The 19,522-nt window shown below is 39.9% G+C and overlaps 1 protein-coding gene across 5 annotated transcripts in view; it reads right to left on the reverse strand.

Moving 5' to 3' along the window:
* Positions 1-19,522, reverse strand: part of ACOT9 (acyl-CoA thioesterase 9) — a 41,594-nt gene that overhangs the window by 12,987 nt on the left and 9,085 nt on the right. For 4 of the 5 annotated variants that reach the window (XM_073357413.2, XM_073357397.2, XM_073357386.2 and 1 more), the window contains 7 exons: positions 16,679-16,724; positions 13,201-13,371; positions 13,071-13,108; positions 6,996-7,079; positions 5,763-5,866; positions 3,048-3,121; positions 929-996 (listed from right to left, as the gene is read on the reverse strand). In XM_073357413.2, coding sequence (XP_073213514.1) covers positions 929-996; positions 3,048-3,121; positions 5,763-5,866; positions 6,996-7,079; positions 13,071-13,108; positions 13,201-13,371; positions 16,679-16,724 — 585 coding nt within the window. The remainder of the gene's footprint in view (positions 1-928; positions 997-3,047; positions 3,122-5,762; positions 5,867-6,995; positions 7,080-13,070; positions 13,109-13,200; positions 13,372-16,678; positions 16,725-19,522) is intronic. The other variant, XM_073357423.2, reaches the window with a different exon arrangement.

The following is a 19,522-nucleotide window of genomic DNA, read 5'->3' on the forward strand; positions in this document are numbered from 1 at the left end:
TTTAACTTAGTTAGCTATCTGAACTCAGTAGAGCAGTTTTGAACTCCTCTAAAACAAGGTATTTTTGAAGCAAACTTTAATTAAATAAAAAAAGTCACCAAGGGTGAGTCAGAAAATGAAAAATCAGTCATACATAGTACATGCTGCCACAAACCCCAAAGATTTACCATGCACATACAGAAAGCTAACAATGACTTCCTCTCTATCTTATGTCTTGTGCAGTGAAATATACTTAGAATATAAAGGAACAGTCCAACAACTAGTCATTTTGGTTGCCTCTGGTTTTGGATGCCCAAGTTGAGATATATGAAAGAGCTCTATTTTCAGAAGGTGATGAGCACCCAGTTGTTGAAAATCAGGCCCCTCTAAAGTGTCAAATTGGTTGTACAAAGATTAAAGCACTGAAAATTGAAATCAATGGGATTTACGTGCACACTTAATGTTAAGCATGTGCTTAAATGCTGTCCTGAATAGGGGCTTTAATGGGTAAGATATTATGTGATTCAATTTAGATAGTATAGCCCTCAGTGTGCCACAGTCCAAATATGAAGACAAGATGCAGCAGTTCAGGAAGTATGATTTATTTAATTAACATATATACAGTTTCCTTACTCTCACTTAGTTATTCAGCACTTCTGATGTACTACAATAGCATATAAAAATTGATATGACTAGATATGATCTAAAACAAAACCCTGTATCTGAGGTAAGTTGAGGGGGAAAATGTTTCAAAATCCAGATTCAAAATTCATGGTTTGGACTCATCTCCAGGTATGAGCAGTTGTGTGAGGTGGAATAAATTTGATCTTAAATAAATTAAGAGCAACTCTTGCTAGTAGAATTTCTGAACTCCGCTCTCTCTCGGTTACTGAAATGAATCTATACAGAGTTTCCCACTACCATAAAGTATACATGAAGTATTACATACATTCTCCTTTCCTGAAGATTTCTTCCTCCTCTGGGCCCTCAGGAATTAATGGATTAACAAATGCTGGCCTATGGATATGAATTATTTTTAAAGTGATATGCTTTAGAAAAAATTGTCATGTAAATGCACAGGGGGAAAGATCAATAGACATTCCTTCATCATTCCTTCGTCCACAAACAATCTAAGAGAGAAAGACATAGCTTTATCACAGATAAGATGACATCTAAAGAAATAAATAAGTTTCATAGGATGGCTGGTGACACCGAAAGGTCACCCACCGGCTCTATTGCTCAGCCGATCTCAGACTGTTAACAGTTCTCTAGTACAATTAAAAATGAGTCCTCATAGCATTTATACTTCTTAAAAAGTTAAATGATTACCAAAATTTTCATATAAGAGATTACAGCAGATTGAAACCATTTAGGAGTACAGTAAATTCAAGCTGTGATCTAGGATTGTCTAATAATTGTCTAAATAGTTGTCTAAAATAATGAAATGAAAGAACTTGAAAAAACCTGTAGCAAGCCTTCAGCCATAATTTATTCATTTCAGCAGTGGCCTTATCAGCAACCAAAAGCTGTTTACCACACATACAGCTTATCAAATAAGAACATAAGAAGCTGCCTACAGTCCAGTTCATTTGTTTATTGTGCTGCATAAATCTACAATGCCTAATTATATAGATCAAATTAACATACAAAACTTTTGCATAGCAAGATGACTGTTTACTCTTCGGAGCCCTCCCTCTCCATAATTTGGAGAAGTTACTTCTGCTTTTAAATTGTTAAATTATGTTCAGACTGGATACAAAAAGATACATATATGCTATGTTTGCATCATGCTACACTGCTGAGGCAGCTTCTCTCTGTTCCCCAGATTTGCTAACTTTCCAAGCATGCTGCAAAGTCCAGGTTTTCTCTTTCTGTTCTCTTACTACAGAGGAGGGAGCTGGGCTGAGGTGGTCTTTTTATATTATTTTGTATATTTTATTTTTTGGAATAGTTACCCAGATCTGAGGTTAGGAAGGATGGTACAGTGACTGGAGAACTAGCCGAGAACCTGGATTGCCCATGGCCAATTCCTACTCTGCCACAGCCATCCTCTTTGATCTCAGTAAAGTTACTTACTCTCTCTGTATATCACTTTCCTGTCTGTAAAATGGGAATAATAGCACTTCCTACCACTCAGGGGTGTTGTTAGGATAAATACATTAAAAACTGTAAGGTGTTCAGATAGTACAGCAACAGGACCCATTTAAGTACCTAGGATAGATACATTATAAACTTGAAGAAATAAACATGTGACCATATTACTATGTCAAGGACATGGAATTATTTTAATCACAAAAATATTTTTTTATCATTATGCACACAAGAAGTTGTTAAACCTATTATGAATAGAAAGATTTACGATTTTTGAAAATTGCAAATTAAACAGGGAAGAGATAGATGTTTTAGTTAAGCCTCCCACAGCAATGCTAGTGTACTAAAAGCCAAAAGAGAAAATGATCAGTTTGTTTGTTTTAAATGACCAAGCAAATTATATGTGGGAAGTAAAACCAGCAAGATGGGGAAATGTAAATTAGAATTTTAAAATTCCTTCAGAATCATTAACAGTCCCAGTTATTAGTTACACAAGTTTTGGGTTGAGAGAGTCCTCTAAGGAACTCCCAGCATTTTCAGTACGGTATTAAAATTATATTTGTGAGTGACCATTTACAAGTTGGGTATCAGCCCTTCCCTCCCTTGATACAGGGACCAATTAATTCTCATGGTTACAGTAGATTCCTGGTGGACTTTTCCTTCTGGCATGTTAATCAGGTCTATTGTTTAAATTCAGGAAAACACCATTTCTAGAAATGGGTCAAATGCCAATTATAGTTTGAAAACCACCAACAGTACTCGGTGTACAGTTCTAAGACGCTAACTGTAGACCTCCTCTCCCTCAAGCTCTCCCCAAAAGAACCTGAAAATATACTGTCTATTTCCTAACCAAAAAAAAGGCAAGTATATGATTTACTTATAACTGAAGCACATATAAAAGTTAGAGCATTTGCCACTTTCCAACAACAACAATCTAGATTATGTGGTTTTCCCCGTTTCCCATACAGATAAATTACCTCTTGTTTTCTGGATCACGGGCCACCATGACAAAGGTTGCATCTAACACAGGGCTGTAAGTATCATCATGCAACTAAAACAGAATAAATAAAACCAGTTTTAAACTCTACAAAAGTGACGTTGTTTAACAGGCCACCCAGTTCATACTAATCATACAATTAAGGTGTTGTTTGCTTTCACATTTCACCCCTTTCCAGTTCTCTTGCAATGGACCTAAGACAAGAGAAGTGCTCAACATAATATTCTATTTCAGCAGAACTGCAATGCAACTATTCAGCAATGATACAGGTCATACAATTAGTATAAAATGGCAATAACTCTAGTTACCAATTAGTTCCCACTTCCATTCCCAAACAACCCCATGGAAAAATACCACAACAACAATCCATTATCACTGCAGACTACCTGATGCCAGCACAGAGAGAAATGACACATTTAGCAACAGATAATCCCTTATGCACTAACAGTTCAACAGTACAGACATTAGTTTTTAAGAGGTAAACTGGATCAAAACTGGGTTTTTTGTGTTTGTTTTTCTGATGTGTAGGATGTATTTTGAACAATTCAATTGCCACATTAGTATTTTGTAATGGAGCTGGACAAATTAATTGTGAATGATACATCATATTCATTGGCAGCTTTTCATTGAATGGTTACTAATAAATAATTTTTCCATTATTTAGTCAGGTATATTTTTTGTAGACTAAGTGTACTCCAATTAAAGTATCTTATTTCAACACCGTTTCCAGTGACGTTCATGTATTATCTGTCTTACAATGCTAAAAAGTCAAGTTATTTTACACACTAGAAGATATCAACACAATACCTTAGAAAATTGGTCTGAAATCAACAAGATGACATTCAATAAAGGCAAGTGCAAAGTACTACATTTAGGAAGAAGGGGAGGAAAAAATCAAATCACAGCTACAAAAAGGGGAATAACTGGCCAGGCAGTGGTGCTGCTGAAAATTTGTAATGGGTTTGTAATGTATCACAAAATTAATACAAGTCAACATTGTGATGCACTTACAAAAAAGGCTAATATCGTTCTGGGGTGTATTAATGGGAATGTCATATATAAAACATGGAAGGTAACTATACCCATCTACTTGGCACTGTGAGGACTACGGTGTCCAGTTTTGGGCACCACACTTTAAGAAAGACGTGGAGAGAATAGCAGAGCAATAAAAATGATAAGGTTTACAAAACCTGACCTCTGAGGAATGGTTAGAAAACTAAGCATGTTTAGTCTTCAGAAAAGAAGATAGAGGGGTGGGACCTGCTAATGGTTTTCAAATATGCTAAGGGCTTTCACCCACATAGACTCAGAGGCTTCAAGGCCAGAGGGAACCACCAGAATCATCCAGCTGGACCTCCTGCACATTGCAGGCCACAACCTCACCCACCCATTACTGAGGTAGGCCCATAACCTCTGACTGAGTTACTGAAGTCCTTAAATCTTGATTTAAAGACTTCAAATTACATAGGATCCACCATTTCCGCTAGTTCAAACCAGCGACTTATCCCTGCCCAACACTGCAGAGGAGACAAAAAAAAACCCACAATCTCTGACCTGGGAAAAAATTTCCTTCTGGCCCTAAATATGGAGAGCTGTTAAACCCTGAGCAGATAGACAAGATCCACTGGCCAGACACCTAGGAAAGAATTCTCTGTAGTAACTCAGAGCTCTCCCCCTCCAGAGTCCCATCTCCGGACACTGGAGATATTTGCTAACAGCAGTAGTGGATGGGCCATAGGCCATTGTTGGCAATCTCATTATACCATCCCCTCCATAAACCTACCAATCTTAGTCTTAAAACAAGTTAGGATTTTTGCCCTACTACTCCCCTTGGAAAGCTATTCCAGAACATCACTCCTCTAATAGTTAGAAACCATGATGGCTGGTTTATATCCCTTTGTTCTTGTGCCAACATTGGCCCTTAACTTAAATAACTACTCTCCCTTCCTGGGCTGTTACAAAGAGGATGGAAATCAATTGTTCTCCATGTCCACTGAAGGTAGGACAAGAAGTAATGGGCTTAATCTGAAGCAAGATCTCAGGGATAACTTTCTAACTATAAGGTAGTTAAGCTCTGGAATAGGCTTCTAAGGGAGGTTGTGGAATTCCCATTATTGGAGTTTTTTAAGAATGGGTTAGACAAAACACCTGTCAGGGATGGTCTAGGTTTACTCGGTCCTGCCCCAATGCAGGGTGCTGGACTAGATCACCTGATGAAGTCCCTTCCAGCCCTAAGTTTCTATGAAATCCCATTTCAATATCAATTCTAAACTCTGGCATTCTCATCTGGGTATCTTTTAAAATAAAGAAGAAAACATTTCCAGAAAGCAGGGAGGATTCCTTTGTTGAAAGAGAAAAGAAGGGCTTACGGCCTGCCATGTTGCATTAGACCAAATGTCCATCCTGTCTCAAACAGTACCAGATACTTCAGCGGAAGATATAAAACACCTACTATAAACAATTATCCTTTGGTGAGGAGAGAACAGGGAAATATATTCTTAATCTCTGACCACTGGTAGTCATTTAGATTCTGAAGCACAGGGGCTGGTAGCCCTTCTTAAACAGATGATACCCTCAGTGTAATGTAGGTTTCTAATGTTATCACTCAAAATTCCTTCTGAGGTGTCCAAGGTATCTTGGGAGACATGAAGGGAGTTTTCCACTATAGAAGAAATAGAAGTCACTGAGCCCCAACCTGAAACATGTGCATCTTCACTTCCATTGAGGTCTTCCCAACCCAAGAAACATTTCCAGTGAATTTGATATCACAATCTGGGTATATGACCTTCTTGCACAAATCTAGAATATACATGACAATGTGTTAGAACAAGATAACTGAAGTTTAATATTTAAAAAGCAAGGATTCTCCTAGGCCACTTCACACAGAGTATGCAGCACAAAGTGGCTTTAAAATACAGCTAGAGATGACCAGTCAATATTGTACCCAGGGCAGGGCAACTCTCTGCTGGTGGAGGCAGCTCAACCAGCTTCTATACCAGCCACCCCTCCTAACACCAGTATAAGGGGAAGAAGCAGGTGAAGGCAGCACACAGAAGGAAGCAGCATGCCCGGCTACAGTAAAGTTCCACTACACACCATCCTCCACTGGTGTAACGGTCTTTCCCTGTATCCCCAAAACTGGCTCCCTGCAGACAAACCTAAAATACAGCTCTGATGTGGTAAAGAATGAGGGCCACAGTGTTTCCTGTTCACACAGCAAATTTATTTTGGTATTAAATCAAGATTAGTTCTGGTTTAGAATCATCAGCAATGGACTCACACACTGTTGGTGTCACTTTTCAGTAAGATGGCAGCAGGTCATCGTAATTGCCAATTGCAATTAATCCTTTTTTAAAAATGGTTTAATAGATTATATATACAGTGAAAAGGGAAGAACTCCGCTCTATTCCTGGCTCTGTTAGGCTGCTGGGTGACCCTGGGCAAGTCACTTCACCTCTCTGTCCCTCAGTTTCCCCATCTGTTCAATGAAGATAATGATATGGACATTTATAAAGCAGTTTGAGATCTACAGATGAAAAGTGCTATATAAGAGCTAAGTTATTATTTTTAAGTACCATTAGTGTACTGGGTTACATACTGTACAAAATCAAAGCTGAGTCACACTGCCATAAGCCTCTTTCTTGGAAGACAAGCAACTCTGGCCTGTCAATATCTACAAGACTGACTTGACTGACGCAAAATCGAATACAGAAACATGTGAAACATGAAATATTCACTTTTTTGGAAGGAAAGGCATCAGAAAAGGCAGAATAGTATCTAAGAAAAAATGCAACACATCAGAATTAGCAACAAATGATTTCATGTAAACAAAGGAGAAAGATATCAGTTTCTGCTGGAGATAAGCAGTTAATTACTAAGTGTTCATAGAATAGACCATCATTTTTTAGTTGATCAAATGACCACTTACCAATTTTATCCACCAGGGCTGTAACAATTGACAAAGGAGATCTCTGAGAAGCTTCATGTTTGGTGTGAGTGTAACAAATGAGAACTGTGGAGAGATCAAAGAGGTAGTTAGTTATCTGTTCTCCATATATTTTAAAAGGGATTTTAAAGAGTGGAACAAGCTTCACAATGTAGCCATTGTGATACAAAATGTAGTGCACATGTACAGTTCAAACAAAACTGAGGACAAACAAGATTACATCCTGAAGGGTTAATGACTAAAGTAACTTAATCTGCTTACAAAACTTTATCCACCAGAGCAAGTTAATTTGGTCTGCTCATTCAAGTATACCCACTCCTTAGATCAATTTCACATTGCACTGGATCATTTTACGTGTTTATACTGTTTTGACTTGATGGAGATTTTTGTAACTGAGGGTATGCATACACTGCAAATAAAAAAGTTGGTTCTTAACACAGGTTAGTTAAAATAGCAGTAACTCAGGTTAGCAGCTTGAGTTCATCCCCAGGCTCCCCTATAGGCTTTAATTCAAGCTCCTAACCCAACTTAAAAGCCAAGTTGCCACATCTTCACTGCTACTGTAACCTGAGACAGCTAACCCACGTTAAGAACACACCCTTTTTTGCTGTACAGACATACCCTAAACATATTTGTTTGCACTTTATGTGGGGATCAATGGAAAAGGAGTACTGAACTTAAACAGAAGTATCTCTACCTTCCCAGAAAATGTGAGAGAGAACATGTACAATCTTCACTTGCTTCTTCCACAAAGTCTGTCAAGAACACCACACCACTGAAAAATCTTGAAGTTATTAGTCATGGTATAAGCATGGTCAGCAAAGATCTGGTGATATAAGGACTGTCACTCTCAGATGACAAATAACAGTTTGGCAGGCCCTCAGAGCTTATTGGCAGGATTCATAGTCAGGGGACATTGAAAAAATAACATACTAAACATTATCATCAACAAAACAAACCCAAAGGTATGTAGTCTCCATGCAAGATCAAGTGCCACCCAGACTGATCTCTAATTAGGCCCATAAGACAAACTGGCTGGATATTCAGTTTATGTCCATCAGTAGTGAACTTATTGCACCTCTAAAGCTTTGGGTGCCATAGTGATTGACAGCCATGTAAGCCGCATTCCTTGGTGCATATGCTTTGTAATTTGTTGGTCTTCCATCCTAATAACATGTCTGAACTAAGAAAACAGTCAAAACTGAACCAGTGTTAATGGAGGTGATTGCTGGGTTCAGCTACAAATATCCTCATTGCTAATATTGTCCTGATGCTTACCATGGAGCTGTTGATGAAGACTAGACTCAAAAACAACAAATCTGGTGCTCTTCAGCCTTCATCACCACCTATGTGTCCCTGCTATACCACAGATGGTATAATCATGGTTCGACAGAGCAATAATTTTGCAGCAAGCTCTACAGAAGCCACTGAAGAGCCTGGAACATGATGCCAGCTACTTGTATATGAGCATCCACATCTTTGAAGCATCCCCCAGCACTGTTTATGATGCTTCCCTAGCTTTTGACAGTTGCTACCTGCTCGATATCCCACCCAGACAGGTTAATACTGAGCAGCTTGTAATCTGGAGTTGGAGCTGCTTAATGGTACTGGTCAGGGACTTAGACCATTGCGCACTGCTTCTTGCTTCTACACTCCTTTGTTCTCAGGCTGACCTGATGGATTGCTCCAGCAAAGGGTGGCCGTTGTACTTATATGCCTGATGGGCATTGCAGGGTTGGTGAGTAATTAATGAGTGACTTATCGGAGTGCGATTCCTTACTGGCTGTGGACATCTTACCAAGGCCAACAACGAAGCTGCAGATAATTTTTACCAGCAACAGAGTGCAACTCTTAATGAAACTCCAAGAAAACATGTTCTCATGACCCCAGGCAACTTTAATGGGAAGACAGGAAAGTTTAACAACACCAGGGAAATACGCTCAGGAAATTTGGTATAGAGGAGAAGAACAGAATGGGCAGCAACGCTGGAATCTGCAGCTGCCAATGACATGGTGGTTGCTGACTCACTCTTCTGCCACCTAAAGATTCACAAGCAAACCTGGTCCAACCGGATGGTTTCACTAGGACTATTATTGATCGTGTCCTCATTAACAAACTTTGGTGGCCAATGGTCATGGACGTAAGAGTTTGCAGAAGTGCCAAACTTCGCACTGACCTCAATAACAGCCAGTTAACGTGCTGAAAATAGTCTAATTCAACTCAAAGCTCTCACTAGAACTAAGCTTTCACACAGCTTTCTATTCTGAACTGCTCAAGGCCATCAAAATATTAGTGATACTCATTCACCTGATGAAGAGTGGCATGGTTTCAAAACATTACGTCTTCACATGAAAATTGGTTCCCACAGCTATGAATATTTCATAATTAGGTATATGACCTTCATGAACCAAAACCTTTATACGCTGGGCAGAATGAATACAAATACAGCAGTTGTCTGGTATCATTTTGAGTGCAAATATGTTCCCACACTTCTATCAGCAACAAACCACCTCTTTTAGCTGCAAAGCAAAAGATTAGGATCTCAATGTCTTTAAATGCTCCACATGTGGCTCTTCAGAAGTTAATATGCAGCTCCTTGTATAGGCACCGACTCCAGGGCTGGAGCTACGGATGTCAACTTTCCAATGTGCTGGGGGGTGCTCACTGCTCGAGCCCTGGCTCTGCCACAGGCCCTGCCCCCACTCCACCCCTTCCTACCCCTCCCCTGAGCTTGCTATACCCTCACTCCTCCCCCTCCCCGAGCCTCCTGCATACCACAAAACAGCTGATTGGCAAGTACGGGGAGGAAGGGGGAGGTGCTGATCAGCGGGCTGCCAGTGGGTGGGAGCGGTGGGGGAGGGAGGGCCGATGTGGGGCTGCTGACATATTACTTTATATTTGGCAATGTACACTGGTAAATTCTGGCTCCTTCTCAGGCTGGTCACCCCTGCTCTAAAACCTGAGCTACATCCCAAGTACCCTCAGCACAGAGTGGAGGTTGGTTTTGGCTGACAAGCAATGAGATGACAGTCCAAGACAGGGTATCCAGGCCCCAGCAAGCATTGACCTTGCAACCCCTCGTTTACAAGGCCAATGTTCTAACCTCTGAGCTACGGAGCCAGGTTCCTTGTTAGTGCTTCAATGCCGATTTGTAAAAGCAAGGTCTGATTGAAAGGCTTCTCCTGCATCTCAGCACCACCTAATGCCTCTAGAGAAAGTTCAGGGACTGCTATATATGTGGTCTCACTCCCATGCCAAACAGCTCCAATTTCTCCACACTAGACAATTGCTACTGAAAACCCCATTACCTCTTCCCACTTTTCAACTTTCTCCTCAGACAAAACTACCCTATCTCCTGATGTTTTTAAGAGAGAAAATCATTGAGTTTAATATGAATTTCTATACCTTGCTTCCTTCCTTTTCCACCCTGCATACTGTCCGCCATAACTCAAGCATCCGACTGAGAAACACACTTCTTATGCTCTTTCATTAATCTCTCCATAACTCAGGAACTGCCATATCAAGTCAGACCAGTGAGCCATCCAGTCCTGGTACTGGCCACTCTTGGGGACAGGACACTTCAGTGGAAAATGTAAAACATCTATAAAAAGGGACCTCCATTACCTGCCTCTTAGAGAATTTTTTTCCTAATTCCAGGCAGTTAGTGGTTAGTTTATGCCTTGAAACATGAAGGACTCCCTCTTCTAATTTTATTTCCTGCCCGATGTAACTGTAGATTTTCTTCCTATAAATGTCTAATTCTTTATTTAATCCTATTAAGCTCTTGTATTCAATGACATCTAGTGGCAGTGAGTTCCACTGATTTATTATGTATTGTGTAAAAATTATGTATTGTGTAAAAAGTATTTTCTTTTATCAATTTTAAATGTGTTGCAATTCAGTTTTATTGGGTATCCTCTTATTCTTGTATTAACAGAAAAGGTACAAAGCATCTTCTTAATTCTCATCATCTCAGATCTTCCTGCTGCTCCCATCTTTGCAATGCCAGAGCAGCCCAAAAACTGAGTATCTTTCCCAATGGACATTGTTTGAAAGACAAACACCACCAGTCTCTCTCAGGGTAACCCTCGATAGGTAGCTCATATATCTTAATCACCTGAGGAAAACTGCTATGGTGACGACGCATTATAACCTTCTAGTCAAATTGGCCAGTACTTCATGAGGAGCAAATGCTAAAACTCTCCGATATTTGGTTTAGCCCTCTATTATTCTGCAGCAGAATACTGTGCCCCGCTCTGGCTCCATGTCTCACCTCAAGTCGGCTGACACATAACTATACTCAACCATGAGCATCATAAATGGGAAGATTCAACCAATACCAGCTCCACCTAATGCCTCTAGAGAAAGTTCAGGGACACCAGCTCCCCACATACATCATAAGGCTGCTACAGACAGAATGGCTGAGAAGGCCAGAGCAAACCCGAGACTACCACTATACACACCCAAGACCACCCAAGAGCGCGTTTGCTGTCAAGGAACCCATTGTGGACCCACTTGCCCTCCCTAGATTTCTCTGATGTTGAAGTGGCATGAAAAATGATCTGCAGCTGACATCAGAAATCGGTCTCTTATAACTGACCTGACACGTGTCCCTGGCTTTGATTTGCCACACCACTCCTAGGCCCTTCTGAACCAATTTGAATAGGCCAGGGTCAATGTGAAACCAGCCTGCATACTGGGGGCCAACAATAGGCCCCAACTTGGGGTCACAGCCAGAGACAGATAGCATCACAAATCACCGATGACTGCTCTCTGACCAGATTTGATGGTAGCCTGAAGGCTCTGCTCTTTGCTGATGAGGCTGCCGCACAATCGCTTGGCAAGCTCCAAATCCAATAAGAAGTCCCTATTCCAGTTGGCATGGCTGATCACTCCTTAGTCTGTGATTCCATGCTTTCCTGATCCTCATGCCCTCTGGTATTCCCATCAGTGGCTCCAATTATTTCAAAGACACCAGGCTAAACTTTGCAACTCGTGGGATGACTTCCAACAACTCCCAACACTAAGGAAAAAAAAAATGGATAGCTCTTTCCCAAGAGCATTTTTCATCATAGCTTCCCATCCTATCAAAAACAAACCAGTAGGGCTTTACCTTCTTTTAGGAACATTTATCTGCATGCTACTCTTTAAATTTGGCATAGGCAAGCAGCAGAGCTATTCTGCCTCTGGCTACTCCTTATCACATTTTCCTCTCTTCCAACTGTATTAGATTTCACTTCTTTGTTCTTCTGGAGGTTGTTGCACATCCTCACAGACAGTACACATCAGTATAATACAGTAAAAGCTGTGTTATCCAGCACTTTATCAACCAGAAAGCTTTATAAACTGGCATTTCTGATCTTCATTGAAAGTGCGGTTTATAGTCTGGTTGGTGCGGGGTCGGCAGGCTCCCTACATGGCCCCATGGGACTTCCCAGAAGCGGTGACATGATGTCCCTGCTGCTCCTAGGTGGAGGAACGGCCTTGTGAGGTTTGGAGTGCAGGAGGGGGTGCAGGGCGTGGGCTCTGGGAGGCAGTTTGGGTGAGGGAAGGCTCAGGGCAGGGGCACGGGAGTGGTGGGGGGTGCCGGATCCAGCCAGTGCCCACCTCGGGCAGTTCTCCGCAAGCGGCAACATGTCCCTGCTGCTCCTAGGCGGAGGTACAGCTGGGCGTCTACACCTTGGAGCAGCAGGGACATGTCGCCGCTTGTGGGGAGCTGCCTGTGGTGAGCGCCGGCCGGATCCGGCAGCCCCCGTGCCCCTGCCCCAAGCTCCCTCCCTCACCCAAACTCCCTCCGAGAGCCCACACCCCGCACCCCCTCCCATGCTCCAGCCCCCTCCCGCACCCAAACTCCCTCCCTCTTAGTTATCCAGGATTTTTAATTACCAGAACCCCCCACTTCCCCAACATGCTGGATAACAAAGCTTTTACTGTATATTGTTCTGACGTAATTCATTCCAAACAATACAGTAGCTACATCTTCAAACAGACATTTGCTATCTCTTGTTCTAATACAGTAACAGTAGATTTGCATTAAATGTAGGTATAGTTACATACCTCCTAAGCTGTCAAGATCTTCAAGAATTCTTCCAAATCTAGGACATAAATAAAGAGAATTCAACTACTACATTAACAGTAAAAAAGCAATTTTTATTTTTCCATATGCATAAAATGATTGCCTTGTTACCTCACGCTGTTATGTACATTCAAATATTTTTCTCTTAATTCAGGTTGACTTCCTAGAGGTAAAATAACCTCTATGTAGCTATCATTCATCTTCCTAGGTGGCAAGTCTTCCTGCTGTTTGGCCAATAAAATATGTAGGTCTTTTCTTTCATGCATTGCTTGCACATGGTCACTGGGAAGAAAAGAAATTGAGAACATCAGCAGAATACAGGATGCAGCTCTTCTCAAAATATGCCATGCTGTAGATCAATGTTGTTGGTTTTTGTTTGTTTGTTTTAAAAAACAGCAGCAGTCAGAAAAAATATATATAGTATACCAGGGATCACATGTCATGAGAGAAATAGAGGAGACATACAACACATCACAATCAGAAATGTTAAAAGCAAGTAAACTATGTGCAAACCATGTGCAAACCCATGAACAGGATGTGATGGTTTTATCAAAGAAACTGTAATAGAATAGCATACTTTGTACAAGAGAGTTAAATAATTAAATAAAAATATATGTCCAATCCTAAATAATGCAAAGCTGTTATAAAAAACCCTGCACTGCTTTAAAGAACAACTTGATTTCAAATACTTTATTTTAAGAAAACATAATTTAACCTAATGATTTTTGTACAGATTCTTATGGCTCACATTTACTATAGCCCAATTCTTCCAACATAACAAATCTGTTAAATTTACTAGGTCCAGATTATCACTTTACAATCTGCCTCGAGTAAGGAGACCAGAGAGGGAACTATGACTCTGTTGCTACTCCCTCCTCAGTTCTTCTCCATACCACCACCCCCCGCCAGCACTTTGTTCCAGGAGAGAAGTAACCTGCCAATGTGCTACGCCAACAGCAGTTTACTTTCCACTCCAGACCAGCTCACCTGTGCTGGCCAGCACATTGATGGAAGGTGAACACCAAATCTACCCATTCCCCAATCCATCTATGCAGAAAAAGGCACACTGCTCCTGCAGAGGGTGCTCTTCCCACAACGCTGTCATCCATGAGGCAAATAGCCTGTACAAGGGAATAAGGAGACACCTCATCCCACCTTACTTCCCTGAAGAGATGCAGATGGCAAGTAAAACTCTTGCTCCAAACATCACTCCTTACATGAGCCTCAGAAGTTCCCTCCTCCTAAAAGTGCAACCTAACTTTAGAAAGCATATATTTTATAACTCTTCTAGAGTCAATACCAAATCTGTATAACAAATGGGTATTAAATCTGTTAAACCTATGAGAGTTCAAATATAATGCTAAAAATAGTCTCTAAAACACTAACCTGTTTCTTGGACCAGGCACGTTAAACTTTTTTATTTTTCCTCACAATGGCTCTTTACCACTCACACATGTGAAGCATGATCCTTTGTGCATGTTACAATACAGTACTATGCACCATTGTGCATAGCAGAGTTGGTCCCAAATTTCTAACAAAAGTTTGGGGTGGTTTTTTTGGACTGAAAATGCCTTTTCAAATGCAAAACCCCACACTTTTTCAAACAACTGGACTTTCTCTACCTCTGTTTTCCAGTGGAAAGGGGGGGGGGAGTGAGAGAGAGCTTTTTCCCTCACCAAAACCTATTTTGAAATGTTTTCAAAAATATTAAAAGATTAAACATTTTAATCAAAGAAACCAAAAATTTCACAGAACATTTTGAGTGAAATGAAAAGCTTTCACTGCTTTAAAAATATTGTGAAATGTTACTTATTTTTTTTGACCAGCTCTAGTGCTTATCAGAGTTCACAGAGCAGATAAGAAGTTACAATTCCTACCCCAAAGGGTTTACGTTAGACAGCTGTACAGACATGGAATACACCAGATTGCTAAGTGAAGATGTTCTATTCTTTAGTTTCTGTGGATTTATCTCTGGGTTGGACTATCAGTGAAACGTTTCACGGAAGATGCAAAATTTTAAAGGAGCGATCTAAATGAAATTGATAGTCACAGGTGCAAATTCAACAGTCCACAAATATGTAGGAATTGAACAATGAGATCCAATTATATTCTGTTCTCCACCTTACTCCTACATTGCACTTTTAATAGACATATTAAAGTCTCTTTTGAAGTCAATGGCAGAACTCCTATTGCCTTCAAGGAAGCCAGGCTTTCACCCCTAAAAGTTTTAGAAAAATTCACAATTCCATATACACAGATGTAAATATTAGGGGTTATGCTGTCTATACCATATTATAAGGAAATAATATTTCTCAAATATTTTTAAATTCTGAAGTACTACTCTTAAAATATTATACAAATACTCCATCCACGTATCAACTGCTAGGTGACAAACATTCACAGAAAGGAAATCTTATATCTCTGAATTAGCTAAACATCTGATCAAGCACAATCATCTAATATTATAATAGGTTTCCTCCAAAATGGTCCAACCTCCTGTATCACTCATTATAAAAGCCATTTGTAAACTTTTCACATCAGCAAAATTGATACAAACAGCCATTAAGTAGAGGAGAATCTTGCATGTGTTCTGTGGTCCAGTACATGCAGCCCTAAAGTTAGACGTACAAGAATCTTAAGACCCGATCCAACTCCCATTGAAGTCAATGTGGGGGAGGGATAGCTCAGTGGTTTGAGCATTGGCCTGCTAAACCCAGGGTTGTGAATGCAATCCTTGAGGGGGCCATTTACATTTTTTTAAGGGGGCCATTTAGGTATCTGGGGCAAAAATTGGGGATTGGTCCTGCTTTGAGCGGAGGGTTGGACTAGATGACCTCCTGAGGTCCCTTCCAACCCTGATATTCTATGATTCTATGATTCAGTGTGTTTCTATTGACTTTGACATGTTGAATCATCCGTAATCTAGATTATGTAAATATATTTAATAATTTTATACACACAACAGCACAATAGAGTTGATGTAAACAGTCTCTCAATTTTTGCAGTTCACTCGGTAAGAAGAGTGTGTTCCTAATCTCAAAAATACTATAAACCCTACACGTACAAGCAAGATAGCTGTATAAAACTGATCTTGTAATGTAAAATGGCACTGATTTCCACAAGAGATTCATGAACCAAAATTTCATTACAACAAACTTAGGGTATATCTACACTGCAATCAATAGGTATAATTGCAACTCATGTAACCATACCTTAGCTAGCTTAATCTGGCTAGTATGGTACCAGAGCAGTGAAGATGAGATGGCACGTGCTTCAAAGTGGGCAGTACAAGCCTGCCCAGAACCCTGGGTAATTATTTACAAGGCAAGCCAGCACTTAAGCATGCACTGCTGTAGCTTCACTGTTCTGGTTCCAAAGCTAACCCAGGTATGTCTACACAAGCTGCCACCTCAAACTTTAGCCACTAATTTAGAATTCAGAAGCCTTCAGTTTTCATTGTTTCTTCCAGCCGTAACCAGTGTTTTCCCCACAAGTTAGCTGTACAATGCTGTTAACCTCCATTGCTGTGAAAGTGAGCTCTCTCAAGGGTATCAGAAATGAAAGAAAAATACATTCATGTACACTGTACCTCCAGTTGGTAGAAGCTCCCACTATAGCCCTCAATCTGCTTCGCACTGAAACAAAATCAAAGCAAATCAGTCAAGTGACAAATGTGAAGTTGCCTGATGCTAAAAGGTACAATCTTCATCCCAAGAATAGGAAGATCAAGCAAAGTCATGCAAACAGTGGCTAGAAAACCAGAAATTGTTGGCCAAATTCACTGCTGGTTTTAGTAGGTATATCATGATCTTGAGATGAGTTAACTAAACTCTCCACAGTTTAATAATGTAATTAATCTGGATTCTTTCTATTTTAGTAACATATTCTGTAATCAGTTGTGTACAGCAAGGACCAACAGAAAATGCCTTCAGAAAATTTACTAATGCAAATGCAAAAGTTGTTAGCGCCTTAAATAACTGAAAAAATGTGGCAGATCAATTATCAACCTGGGGAATTAGAATATGGGGCCATTTCAACCTAAACACAAACAAATCCTGGCTAATTCACAGACTGACAAGAGGCAAGACAAACCCAAAAGGGAACAGTGCAGCTGAGGAAAAAAGGAAGATTTCTCTTTTTTAATCAATAATTTCCAAACAAAGACATGCAATGTCAGCATACTTGCTTTCGCAAGCAGGGACTCATCTCCCTTGATGCAGAAACGCAGCTCTCAGCTGGGCTTACACACAGGCAGTCAATAGTACTTCTACCATTGCCTGCACCAGTGAAAAAGCTCTAGCATCTGTGGGAGAATGTGAGATTTCTTTAAATTTGGGGTGAAGAGGCAGATTAATGGTTCTGTTCTTTTCTCATTTGGAACTGCCAAGTTGATGCTAGGTCTTCTCAAATCTAGGGACTCTACTCTTTGAGTTTTAGTTTGGTATATGCACGGTGTCTTCAGTGCCTGAACTCATGCAGCAACAGTTCATAAATTTCAGACAGTTAATGACATGAAGCAGTTTACACAAGCAGGGCAACCTTGCCTCCTTATGAAGATTTTTGAAGATTTTCCTTATGAAGGAAGAGAGAGAGGATTTTAAATTATGAAGACAGAATTAAGGACACATCAGGGAACAGTTATATAAAGAACACAAGCAAGACAGATTCAGCCACTGATAGCACAGCAGCTGATCCTTCACATTTTTTATACAAGGCAAATTAAAATCATTACACATCATCTTGCTTTGCACATTCCAGACTGAACACTCAAGGCTATTTGTATTAACAATTATCAAAAGTAGATTTTGGATTAAGGGCAATTCCATGACTAATTTTACACCAATAAACCTTAATCAAAAGAAATGCTTAAAAATTAACTAAATTAAATTAAGCCTCATCAGTGACCTATTTATATAAGAGCTACTCCACTGAAGTCAATTAAATTCCACTCCTGGAGCCAGCAGTGAACTTGCCCTAATATCCATTAGAGTAAAGCAGCATTAGAATGAACACCATCACAGCATCTACAAAAGGCCTCATTTCTGTACTATTGTCCAAACTGAAAGAAAAATAAATGTTTTCACCCAGAATTTCTGTATCTTGATTTGAAGAGAAAGTTGTAGCCATTTCTAATTGTAAAGAGAGTGAGGCAATAAACTATTAATGACTTAATCCCCAATCTTGCAAAGATTTACATGTGCAAGTAGTCCCAATCACTTCTGTGCAACTATTTACAGATTTAAAATGCACAAGTGTTTGTAGGGTAGACAGCTTAGTACTTTCACTTTGATTACACAAAATGTAAAAGGAAAATATGCATAATGAATATTATCAAAATTTGAGCAAACCAAATCCATTATAATTTACAGATTTAAAACCAAATAGTATTTCAGAATTTGCTTAGTGAGAAAAGTCTATAGTAAGAAAAGATAGAGTAGTCTATCTACTCCCTTCTTCATTTAACAGGCTTTCAAGTAATTAGAGATAACGCTCCCTAAACTTCCATACTTGATTTACTATTTTGTTATATTACACACTCTAATCTCTTAGCAGTATAAAATATTAGTAAACCATCCATGAAAGCAATTGCTTTATTTGTGACATAAATGTTATGAGATCACGAATGGAAGGGGAGGTTCCTGTGAGTCAATCCATATGACCACATGGCCCATACTATACAAAAGTTTGAGCATCCCTGCTATAGCATACTAATAAAGTGATCCTACATCAGTTTCCAACTGTTCATTACTGCTCCACTGTAACAGTATTCACTCAAACCACAAAAGGTTTTCTAACTTTTAAAAAACAAAAATCACTAAAGCTGTTTAGTATAAATAAAAATACTATGAGTTCTCAGGTCAAGAGAGAATATTGTAAACAGCAATGAAAGTGAAAGCTGAGGTGGCTCTACAAGGGATGGTATCAAGATCCAGATTTCTTCCAATTTGAACAGATGAAATTTAAAGTAGCCTCAGAGACAGCCGGCATCTAGGAAAACAAACCCCAGTGTTTCAGTGCATGTAGAGATTTTTACACAATGCACAAGAAATGGGATCTTTGGAGACCAGAGCACTGAAAATAGTTTGCTATCAGCACAGAGAACTCTCCCACCGACATAGTGCTGTCCACATCGGTGCTTAGTTCGGTATAACTTACATAGCTCAGGGGTGTGGATTATTCACACCCCTGAACACCGTAAATTATACTGAAGTAACCTGTAGTGTAGACAAGGTCAGGAAGTTTAGGAAGGCAGCAAGCCGGTCCCTGGAATCAAAAAGGTTGACAAACACTGCCCTAGAGAATGTGAAGGTAATCAGAGGATGAGGCTGTTAACATGATTTACTGGAGGCACTGAAATCTAATTTCCATTAAGAGTGAGAGTAAGCTTGCCATTAGTTTCAAGTGAGTTTCAGTATTCTCCAAAAAAGCGCCA

Source organism: Lepidochelys kempii, chromosome 1, assembly GCF_965140285.1.
Source record: "Lepidochelys kempii isolate rLepKem1 chromosome 1, rLepKem1.hap1, whole genome shotgun sequence".
In the NCBI taxonomy this organism is placed as follows: Eukaryota; Metazoa; Chordata; order Testudines; family Cheloniidae; genus Lepidochelys; species Lepidochelys kempii.